Source organism: Gymnoscopelus braueri (assembly GCF_963280865.1).
Source record: "Gymnoscopelus braueri genome assembly, chromosome: 3".
Lineage (NCBI taxonomy): Eukaryota > Metazoa > Chordata > Actinopteri > Myctophiformes > Myctophidae > Gymnoscopelus > Gymnoscopelus braueri.
This window is the reverse complement of record NC_137612.1, coordinates 10,063,345-10,075,670: the sequence shown is the minus strand read 5'-3', so window position 1 is coordinate 10,075,670 and position 12,326 is coordinate 10,063,345. Positions and strand designations below refer to the sequence as shown.

At 41.5% G+C, this 12,326-nt stretch overlaps 1 protein-coding gene across 3 annotated transcripts in view; it reads left to right on the top strand.

The window, feature by feature from the left end:
* Positions 1-11,816, top strand: part of kif21b (kinesin family member 21B) — a 121,531-nt gene extending 109,715 nt beyond the window's left edge. For 2 of the 3 annotated variants that reach the window (XM_080425203.1, XM_080425202.1), the window contains 2 exons: positions 6,702-6,901; positions 11,686-11,816. In XM_080425203.1, coding sequence (XP_080281329.1) covers positions 6,702-6,901; positions 11,686-11,734 — 249 coding nt within the window. In that variant the 3' untranslated portion in view covers positions 11,735-11,816. Of the gene's footprint in view, positions 1-6,701; positions 6,902-9,647; positions 9,770-11,685 lie in introns of those variants that run through there. The other variant, XM_080425201.1, reaches the window with a different exon arrangement.
* Positions 11,817-12,326: the final 510 nt, after the last annotated feature.

Genomic DNA, 12,326 nt, shown 5'->3' with positions numbered 1-12,326 from the left:
AATAAAAATGACGAACAGCTCAAAAACAGAGAAAATTAGACAATTAACCTTGTAACAAATCAGAGAAAAGCGAGAGAAGCAGGTAAAAAATTAGAAGGCGACGCGACACGCTGCATGCAAATGACGGGAATTAATTTGAACGATTTGCTCATGACGGCTCACTCTCATAATTTTGTGTCATTTGCTCCTTCCTCATGCAGACATAGTCTAATTAATAGCTTGGCCTCCTGCGCATGTCGGCAGTAGTAGTATTATATAAAATACTTAGTTTAACCCATTAAGACCGGGGGAAAGCATCTCTTAGATTTCTTTGGCTATTAAAAAAATTGCAGATATACAAGCTCATAGTGCGTTTTTTTTTTTAAACGTTTGTTGCTATACATCAGTGGTGCTCAAACTTTTTCATGTCAAGGACCTCCCAAAATGATATGTATATGCCAATCCTCATCAAAATATATTGTTCCAGGGACCCCCAGAAGCACAGATTTTAGTTAAAAATGTTGTTTAAAAAATATATGTATTAACACATTCCATGCCAGAGTTTAATATCATAATGTACTCACCAGTGCCAGCGATTTATTGTAGTTTTTTTGTTTTTTTCACCTCGCCACAGACCTCGCTAAATACCTTAAGATCGCGCGTTCAACTGTTTGTAGACACACAGGGTAGCTGTGTGAGTGGCCCAGAGAAGACATTTTTAATCGGCGACATTCCATTTTGCAGTAGTCGCAGTTTCTATTAAACAGCGTTCAGCGCGGAGAAAAACAACATTGAGATAATGGCGGATTAGCGGAAGCTTTAGAGCGGCGGCGGATGGGAACGAAAATCTCCGATTGACATTCATTTCCGTTTCCGGTGTGCTAGAATGAAATGTGTCACTGCGAGAGAGGCCTAGAATTAAATGTGTCACTGCGAGGGAGGCCTACAATGAAATGCGTCACTGCGAGGGAAAAAATAAGAAAAAACACCACTTTGCGTAGATCTACGCGACTGGCACGCTGCGCTGTGATTTAGGTTCGCGTAGAACTACGCGATTGGCACGCAATGTGTTAAAAGACTTGCACAATGAGTTTGTATATCTGCTATTTTTGAAAAGCCGAAGTATAAAATAATGGTTATACAGTAGCTAAAATCTAAAATGACACAGATGCGTTCCCGGATTGAATGGGTTAAGTTAAGCGAGCCGACGGCTTAAACATGCGAGTATGTAAAAGCTTGATACTACACAAAGAAAAAAAGTTATTTTCATTTCATGTTGTTTGGAGAGTGACGGGCATTTCAATGTTCCATGGTAGCACTGTTTTAGGATTATGCTCAATTATCAAGAAACTACTTTGGCCACTGAATCTACACTAACGAGTCAGGTTCATGCATCTCATTCCAATAAGTAAGTGTGTGTGTGTGTGTGTGTGTGTGTGTGTGTGTGTGTGTGTGTGTGTGTGTGTGTGTGTGTGTGTGTGTGTGTGTGTGTGTGTGTGTGTGTGTGTGTGTGTGTGTGTGTGTGTGTGTGTGTGTGTGTGTGTGTGTGTGTGTGTGTGTGTGTGTGTGTGTGTGTGCGCCGCGCGCACGCGTTGTTGTGTTTGGGTGATAAATCAGCAGCACCTACCTGCAGCTTTTCTCAACATCTCATCAACTCTCAATTTTCAGTCAGGATTTATGCAGATGCAGAACATACTCTCTCAACCTGGCATCCCTATTTTGTCATTAAAAATCTCACAAGCTTGTAGATTGACTATTTTCGCAATTCGGTGTTCGAGGAAGTACACAGGGCTTAAGTGTTTAACGTGTTATCCTGACGAAGTACGTTAACGGTGCCATCATGGTAGATGTGAATGTGTGTCGCCCATCAAAAGGCCATTAGAAAAGACTTATTCACACTGACAGACTGAGCCTAATTCAACGTATTAAGCGGAAAGCAATCCGTTGTGGTCTGAGACGTTGAGCATCGTCTCATTTGCAAAGCAAGCGAAGCCATCCATTTTAAGCTCAATATATCCTCTGCCGGGGCTGTGATAGCTTAGAGTTAGTTAGTAGCATCTATTCATGGCATCGTGTAGAATAGAGAAGCGTTAGGTAAAGAAGTTGAACATTTGCTCCCTGGGCTCCGGAATGCGGGTGTTCTTAGTTTCCACACTACGCTATGAAATGTGTGACTGACCTTTACAGGTCTTTATGTGATCATAGGGTGTTTCAGTTGCTGTCTGTCTGTCTGTCTGTCTGTCTGGTGTTGACAGGGGTCAGTCAGGGGTCAACATTACAATTTAGGCATTTAGCAGAGGCTAATCCAGAGTGACTTCCTAAGACCAAGGTTTGGATATAAGCACCATGAACCTTAGTTTAAGTTATCAACCACAGGGTAAGTGGTAGAGGAATTAAGAGTGCTGCTGAGAGAAGTAGTATTATTATGTACCAGAGCCACTGTTATCTTATCATATTCAAATGTTTTACTTTTTACTTTATCATTATCCTACATACAGTATTTAAATCAGTTTTTAGAGCCATTTACATCAACATATTCTCTTAGACATACTCAACAGTTTTGTGTGGGGTGCCGGGCACAAAATATTTTCAGATAGCGGTCCGCTGCCAAATACATATTAATTTGGGGGTCCTTGACAAAGTTTGAGAACTATTGCTGTAGGCTACAGTAGCATCTGCTTACGAGTAAACAACATACATACTGTACATTATCGTGGCTTCTATCTAAATAACAAAATGTCAGCACTGATCTGTTAGTGTCATCGCCTGAAGGATTCAGAGCAGGCCAAGGACCCCCTAGCTGAGAGAGAGATGAAGCAGGGACCCCTACTATATACTGTATAAAATTGTGTTGCAGATTCAACTTTTTCATAGATAGCTTCATAGGCTTGTTCATCAGTGTATGTTGGATTCATGTTTGTTGTTTTCAGACATTTAACCACCTAAACCGTCAATACTTAGTAAACTTGACCTTCCCTCTATACACCAAACCTCTTTGCCGAAAAGCTCACAACGCCTCGCAGCACGAGGCGTTGTGAGCTTGTAGATCGTCTATTTTGGTTAAAGTTCTCCTCAGAATAGGATGCTGGGGTTCATGTTGTTAAAAAAAAAATCCTATCACACAAAGATTTGGCGGCCCCCCTGTAGTAACTCCGAGGACCCCCTAGGGGTCCCGGACCCCCTGTTGAAAACCCCCTGATTTAGAGTGTGGTTCATACAGGCCATTAAGTTCCTGTACATTACATTCTGTACATGTTGGAATCTCTCTCTCCCTTCAAAGCAAAACTGAAAATGTCTTAATGTCTCTCAATTGCTGCCATTGTTCGCTCGTACAACTCCCCTTGAAAGTACAAACTGGAAGATTTAAATGTCTAATTTTAATGGCATATTCTATAAAATCACTGACGCATGCTCGGCGCTGTTAAGCACACTTAGCGACTGCTTTATCGGGACGTGACGATAACCCTGCTAGATTATGTTTGACACATACTGTCGAACAGCAAATTATAGCAATTTGGATAATGTTGCAGTTTTTAAATCACTTCTTGGCTTCCATTGTCTAATCGTTTAATGGCTGAGGATGGCTTTGAGCTTTGGTTCAAGACTACAGTAAATTACAGTCACTAAAATGATGCTGTTTTTCTTTCTTGTTACAGTTAAGTACATCAAAGTGGTAATAGCGGAAAAAGTAGAAAAAAATTTAATCAAGTAAAAGTATCAATGCTGCAATGTAGAAATACTCTGTTACAAGTAAAAGTCCGGTAATCCAAATTTACTTGAGTAAAAGTACAAAGGTATTGGTATCAAAATGTACTTAAAGTACAAAAGTAGAAAGTACACATTTTTCAGAATGTCCCATTTCACAAGTTTTCAAATGTATAAAATGTATACAAAATCCTTTGAAAATAGCAGATCTACAAGCTCACAATGCGTCACGATGCATTGTGAGCTTGTAGATCCGCTATTTTCAAATGGCCGAAATGTATTTAGGGCTGAAGGGGTTAATGTATATTTTGTAATAATAATCCAAATCTATCAAGTAAATAATAATCAAATCAGTAACTAGTAACTAAAGTTAACTAAAGTTTTCAAATAATTTTAGTGGAGTAAAAGTATAATATTTGCCTCTGAGATGTAGTGGAGTAGAAGTAAAAATACTGAAAAAAATAAGTACAAATACCTCAAAACTTTACTTAGGTAATGTACTTGGTTACTTTACACCACTGGTAATAGCGGAACATTTTGTGTGTGGCTTTGTATATCTGGAGATCCTATGGATTGTGGGTGATCTGATAGGGACCTAATTTTGATACATCTTTCAGTCATTATTTGTCAGGTCAATGGCCAAGCCTGTCTTTCTCATCGAACCATGACGAAAAAGAAAACCATACTTCACAAAGTGCTGAAGAACTGACATGTTGCCATTCCCATTTGGCCGAAAATATCCTTTAAAAAACATCCGTCTGCAGCTCATAAATGCTCTATAATTTACAATGTGACGAGATAAAGAACACTCCAGACATGAAAAGATGCACCGCAGCAGGAGCGGTGCAGTGAGTGTGTTGCGGTGTGTGTATACCAAGCAGTGGCGGAAAAAAAGTACTCAAGTTTAAAATTTCATTTCTGACCGCCCGCGGTTCATTGGTGACCGCCCGCTACCGCCCGCAGCTACATTTAAGTAGTGTCTAGTCCAGCGATACTTCCATTGGGACACAGATACAGTACTTTACAAAAAGAAACACAAACTCTTATCAATTACACACCCCATAACGCCTTGAATTCATGGAGATTTTATTTAGTTTTTGTCGCATTCCTGAGCCAATCATTTGATGACCGGGTGTCTGGTCAGTAGGAGACTCAATTGAGTCTCCTACTGACCGGGTGTCTGGTCAGTAGGAGACTCAATTGAGTCTCCTACTGACCGGGTGTCTGGTCAGTAGGAGACTCAATTGAGTCTCCTACCGGAGACTCCGCTGGATATTAAAATACAATGCTGAAAAGAGTAAGATGATGATTGTCCGAAGCGGGGAAGTCAACCTTTCCTGACTTTCCTGACTACCTCTCCGGCACTGCCCTTAGTGTCTGCTGTGAGATTAAATATTTGGGCCATATAATTTCAAATGACCTCTCTGATGACATGGACATATATAGACAGTGTCGGAAGCTGTATGCTCAAGGGAACATGCTGTGTCACAAATTTAGCATATGCTCAGTACCGGTCAGTGTTGATTTCGTCGACTAAAACTATGATGAAAAATGTTCGTCGACTACCTTTTTTCACTGACGAAAACTAAATAAAAACTGAATAAAGACTAAGCTATGATGACTAAAACTATGATTAAATATATTGACAATTTCGTCAACAAATAAAAACTAGACTAAAATGTTAGGGAGGGACTAGTGGAGAAGAGATCCAGTAGAACTAAAAGTTATTTTATGTTTGGTTGCGCTCGGGTGTTGCGCTCTGAAAATAGCAGATCTACAAGCTCACAACGCGTCACAGCGCGACGCGTTGTGAGCTTGTAGATCTGCTATTTTTTTCAGCATGTAACCAAGTGTAAAATCAGCCATTGCGACACCATCAAGGCACCGTCAACATACATTTTAGTCGACTAAATCAACTGTACATTTAGTCGACTTATAATCTTATGATATTTAGTCGACTAAAACTTTACTAGACTAACAGTAAAACATTTCAGGTGACTAAAATATGACTAAAACTAAATGGAATTTGATTCAAAAGACTATCTATGACTAAAACGGAATCAAAATTTGCTGTCAAAATCAACACTAGTACTGGTGAAGATTTCACTGTTAAAATCTTTCTGTACACCTCTGTATACTGCCCACCTGTGGTGTCGCTACAAACAAGGCAGCATCAGGCGACTCACAGTGGCTTATAATGACTGTATGCGGCTGCTGCTGAGAGCTCCAAGAAGCTCCAGTGCAAGCCAGATGTCGGGGTACCCACCTGCTCTGCTGTGCTACGCAAATGTATGTATAGATTTACAGTATGTGTAGGTCATCTGAGTCGGTAAATGAAATCATTGCTGTCATAACTAACCCTATACGCAGTTCTGTCAGGTTCTCCTCTAGACTGTGGAACCATTGACGCACTTGTCTGTATGTTCGAAACTGAACATGGTGGAAGTCTTTTTATTGTATTTATTTTTCCGTTATTTTCATTGTTATTGTATTATATTATTATTTATTGCGCTCGGGTGTTACGCTCTGAAAATAGCAGATCTACAAGCTCACAACGCGTCGCGCTGCGTCGCGTTGTGAGCTTGTAGATCGGCTTGTAGATCGGCTATTTTCAGCATGCAACCAAGTGTAAAATCAGCCATTACGACGCCATCACGGCACCGCCAACATACATGTTAGTTGACTAAATCAACAGTAGATTTAGTCGACTATAATCTTATGATATTTAGTCGACTAAAACTAGACAAAAACTAAAACATTTCAGATGACTAAAATATGACTAAAACTAAATTCAAAATTTGCTGTCAAAATCAACACTGGATCTAACCTGACGCTTCCAGATCCAAAGAAGCTTTCGTCACATTTGTTTCTCAGCTTATTTGAGAAACTAGTTACTCAATACCGCCCCCATCTGGCAGAGTCAGGTTACACTGGATCTCCCTTGGGTCTGAAATAGAGATTGAATTGAAATCATTGATTGGTTTGATTGACTGTTGTACACCCCCTATATTTCACAGCAAATCCCCAACGCCCACAAGGACTGGGTGTGCGCCCTGGCGTACGTGCCCGGGCGGCCCATGCTGCTGAGCGGCTGCCGGGGCGGCGTGCTCAAGGTGTGGAACGTGGACAACTTCACCCCCATAGGAGAGGTCAAAGGTCACGACAGCCCCATCAACGCCATCTGCACCAACTCCCGGCACGTCTTCACCGCGTCCAGGTAGGAACGAACGCTAAATCAGCTGCCGCGTTGCTCCACTGCACCGGGAACAAAAACTAGAGATGATGCACGAGTAATCGCTCATCATATCGGTATCGGTAGATGTTGGCCAGGGAACGCATCTGTGTCATTTTAAGATTTCATTGGCTATTCAAAAATAGCAGATATACAAGCTCATAGCGGGGCACTCGGTGCCGCGCTATGAGCTTGTAGATCTGCAATTATTTTTGAAAAATCGTGAAAATGTGTTCAAATCTTTAGTTTGAATATATATATATATTTTTAAAGCGAACTCAAATCTTTGCTTCTGGGGGATTGTACAAATGTCTTCTAAATCCTGTTCCATGTTGTCAGTGGTTCCCAAAATTATATGTATTTGGCCGCCGACCCCCGTCTGAAAATAGATATAGTTAGATTTAAGTTTAAAAAGTTTGCTTCAAAAATATATATATTCAAAGATTTGAACACATTTTCATGATTTTCTGAAGTTGTCATACATAATTGTAAACATTAATAACTAGTGTTATAATGCCTTATAAGTGCATTGTAATGCATCATAAATATGCTTATAATGCACTATAGGCACTTAACAACTAGTAACACTTCCTAATAACAGAAGGAGGGTAATAACAGGATGTCCGTCATCACAGACACATTTACCCGGCGTTTCACAAAAAAACATCTTTCCTCTCAGCACACGGACTAGAGGCGTGTGATTCACTCAACATGTGTAGTGTGTGTGTGTGTGTGTGTGTGTGTGTGTGTGTGTGTGTGTGTGTGTGTGTGTGTGTGTGTGTGTGTGTGTGTGTGTGTGTGTGTGTGTGTGTGTGTGTGTGTGTGTGTGTGTGTGTGTGTGTGTGTGTGTGTTTACATGCGGTAGTACACAGTAAAAAAGCGTTAATTGACCCTCACAGGTCAATTTCCTGAGTGCTGCCCATTGACCCTCACAGGTCCATTCGTTACCCTTCCAGAGTTCAATGAACGCTCAGGAACACTATAACAACCCTTCATTATCTGCTGGTACCATGAGGTGTGTGTTTCTAGGGGCCTGCCGCATCACAACGACGAGATAATGTGTTTGTTGGCTGTATTAGGTGCATTAGCCCATTCAATCCGGCAACGCATACTGTGTCTTTTTAGATTTTAGCTATGACCATTATTTTATACTTTGAGCTATTCAAAGATAGCAGATATACAAGCTCATAGCTTGTAAATCTACTATTTTTTGAAAAATCTAGATTTTTTTTTGTTGCAAATCTTATTATATATTTTTTAAAGCGAACCAACAATAGTCACATGTCTTCTAAATCCTAATCCTTTTTAAAATGTATGTTGCTATATATATTGCTTTTTCATGTCAAGGACCCGCAAAATTATGTATTTGTCTGCCGACCCCCCCCCCCATCTCAAAATATGTTGTTCCAGGGACCCCCAGAAGCAAATATTTGAGTTAGAAATGTTTGCTTTAAAATTGTATATATATTCAAAGATTTGCAAAACTTCTCAAGATTTTTCAAAAATAGCAGATCTACAAGCTCAAGCTTGTATGTCTGCTATTTTTGAATAGCCAATAAGTACAGAATGAAATAATGGTTTATGGTGGTTATACACAGATGCGTTCCCGGTTTTAATGGGTTAGAGGGCTATTTTCTGCTGCCCGCTCTCTCCTTCCTGCCGTCTGCATTCATTTGGTTGTTTTCTCCCTCGCGTCCTTATTCAGCTGAAGTGGACTCCTACCTCCATAACTTATTTTCCCTCCTGTCTGTGTGCAGTGGTGGACTAAGACATTCGCTCCAATACTGTACTTTCTTTTCTTTTTTTGAGTATCTGTTCTTCACTTGAGTATGGGTTAGGGCAGTGGTTTTCAAACTTTTTCATGTCAAGGACCCCCAAAATGATGTATTTGACAACCATCTCAAAATATTTTTGTTCCAGGGACCCCCAGAAGCAAAGATTTTAGTTAAAAATGTTGGCTTTAAAATATATATATATATATATTCAAAGATTTGTGCAAATGTTCAAGATTTAAAAAAAAATGCAGATCTACAAGCTCATAGTGCGGCACTCGGTGCCGTGCTATGAGCTTGTATATCTGCTACACACAATGTCTAAATGTACTACTTTTGAATACAATGTATTTTTTAAAAGTAAGTTCTCCAGTTCTTTCACTCAAGTACAAATCTTAGTGGAGTAATATTTGACCAGGAGTATCCATACTCAAGTACTGGGGTTGAGTAAAAGTTAGTATTTAATACTCAACCCCAGCACTCAACCCCCAACACTGCTGTAGTACTATAGTCTTAACTTATTTTCCTTCCTGTCTGACATCTCTCTCTCTCTCTTTGTTCCTCTGTCTGTCCTCTACGTTTCTCTCATCCGTATAATGTGTCCCATCATCCCATCATCGTCATCATTTTGTTCTCGCCCTTTTCATCCTTGTTTTTATTATCTTGCCTTCTCCTCCACGGGCAATTTCTCTCTCTTGTCTGCTTTCACGTCTTGATGCCTCTCTACTCCTTTTTTCCCCTGTCAATTTTTCCCCCTTCTCTCCTCTCCTTTTACCTCCTCTCCTCTCCTCTCCTCTCCTCTCCTCTCCTCTTCTCTTCTCTTCTCTTCTCTTCTCTTCTCTTCTCTTCTCTTCTCTTCTCTTCTCTTCTCTTCTCTTCTCTTCTCTTCTCTTCTCTTCTCTTCTCTTCTCTTCTCTTCACTACTCTCTCCTCTCCTCTCCTCCATCATAATAATCCAGTGATTGCAGAGTGAAGTTGTGGAGCTATATACCGGGTTTAACCCCGTGTCTGCCCCGTCGGGTCCTGGCCATCAAGGGCCGAGCCACCAGCCTGCCATGACTGCCTCCGCTCTGCTCACCAACCCCACCCTCCTCCTCCCACACTCCTCCTCGGGTACTCTCTCACTAATGTTCCACCTCCTCCACCCAGCTGCATCTCTTTTTCTTTTCTTTTTTTCTTTAACCACCTAAACCCAATACTCTTAGGCCACGTTTACACGGCAACGATCAGAATAGAGAACGTCAAAGTGCCGTTGCTTTCTCACTTTTTATTCTGCGTTTACACGGAAACGCAACAGTGATTTGAAAACGCTGTAATGTGCATGCCAGGTGGCTAGGTGGCGCTGTGACGTCCTGCCAGATAGACCAGTCACGCATGCGTAGAACCTACTTCCGTTCTACTTCCTATCACAGCTGTTTGTTTACATCGATGTAATGGCATACGCGGCGTGAGCCACGACGTCACACGTTTTGTGGATTCCCCCGTGTTGCCCGTGTTTACATGGAGACGCGAGGCGGAGCGTTTTCAAAGACTTCCACTCTGGAAGGGGCGGGGTTTCACTTTGTTGCGTTTTTTTTCAACCCCCGATAACGCCGTTGTCGTCTAAGCGGAAGGCACATCTTTTTATAATATAAATATATATTCATTTACAAGGTCAGCTCCTTTTTTCCCCTCCTCTTTCTTTCTTTTTTTCTCCTCCCCTTTGTATCCTAATTTTTGTCCTTTTGTCAGCCTTGTCAACTTTCTCCTCTGCTTTTGACACGCCCCTTTTTATGTGGATCTCAGTTTGGCTTTTTTTCTGTCGTCCTGTTTGCATCTCACTGACCATTTGTTCTGTACACCCCAAGCAACCCCCCCCCACCTCCACCCATGCAGTTATAGCTGTGTATGAGGTGACTCATAGTTCTGCTTAGAGTAACCTTTCCAACCCCGACACTCGACAACCTGTACAGATGATACAATATGTGTGCTCTTAACCACTTAAACCAGAGGGGTCTTCAACAGGGGGTCCAGGACCCCTAGGAGGGGTCCTCATAGATACTGCAGAGGGGGCCAACAAAAGGCAGGCTTTGACTTTTTACAGGGGCCAGTTCCGAAATGCAGTCACCTGTAAGTGCTCTTTTTTAGAGCGGTTAACTCACTAAGTAAACCTTTTTTGGGGGGCCGTTGACGCCAGTTATAGTGTTAATAACCTAATGCCATGCTTTTCTGGATATTAACCCATTAAGACCTGAGGCGATTCTTAAAAATGTTTTCTAAATCCTAACTTTTCAAGATTTTTCAAAAATAGCAGATCTACAAGCTCATAGCGCGGCACCGAGTGCCGCGCTATGAGCTTGTATATCTGCTATTTTTGAATAGCCAAATACATCTAAAGTGACACAGATGCGTTCCAGATCTTAATGGGTTAACACATTTTAGCTGACGTGAGAGGTGTTCTGTGACTAGTGTCCCGTGCATTAGGAAGAAGCTGACGATTAAATTGGCGAAGCTGGGAATTGAAGTACTTACTGTGAGGGAAGAATAATGGGGTTAATAATTTATGCCAAAGTTCCTAATGCAATTATGTTTCTTTGTACATTTCCTAAAAAGGCTGCTCATCATGGTGGCTAAAGTGTGGAGATGAAGAGAACAGAAGGGTGTTTGATGTGTGTGTGTGTGTGTGTGTGTGTGTGTGTGTGTGTGTGTGTGTGTGTGTGTGTGTGTGTGTGTGTGTGTGTGTGTGTGTGTGTGTGTGTGTGTGTGTGTGTGTGTGTGTGTGTGTGTGTGCGCGCGCGCGCGGGAGACAGAGATACAGGAGAGAGTGAACAGTGTTATTTTATCATATTTGTCTGATGTGCAGGATGTTCAATGAGATACAAGACATTCATTATTTCTTTCTTCAGTGACGGATCTTATTTTGCTCATCTTGTGCATTATGCCTGTTGCTTTCCTCTCTAATTTCTCTCATTCACATTTCTCCCACCCTGATATCTGTTCATCCGTCCATCCATCCAGTGACATGACAGTGAAGATCTGGCAAGCCAAGGTGTGGAAGAAGAGGTGATGAAAGGAGTGCGTCTCTCTCTACTACTGATCGCTGACTCGCTGACCTCCAGGCTGACCTCCATGTCCCGGACGCTGATGTCCGTCCTGAAGGCCACCACAGTGTTTTTCTTCGTACCTTTCTGAACACGACACACTGGAGGAAAACGTGCAAAAAAGGCAAAATGCTGGACTATTTTATTTTTTTATTTTTTTCACTGCCAATCTGAAAGTGCCATTTAGATGCGATCATATTTGGACAGATTAAACCCCCCAAAAATAATAGATAATCCCAGCTGCCGGGATCCCACGCAGCGGAGCCATTTCTGTTCGTGCCAGATAACCACCACACATTTTCAAAGACAAAAAGAAAAGAAAAAGTGTCCTTCATGTATTTACCTGTGCTTTTTTTGGGGGGGGGGACAGACAGAAAGTCCCATCAGGACAACAATGTGAGACATGTACAGTTGACTCATAGTCATGTTATTCATGTGACGAAGGAACAGAACTGGCCCAGAGAAACAGAGACGCAGAGGAATCCCGGTTCTGACCCACTAATGACGGGGAGGGGGCTTGTGTTTCTCCCTTCAGGACCGCTTGTGTTCAGCAGCGTT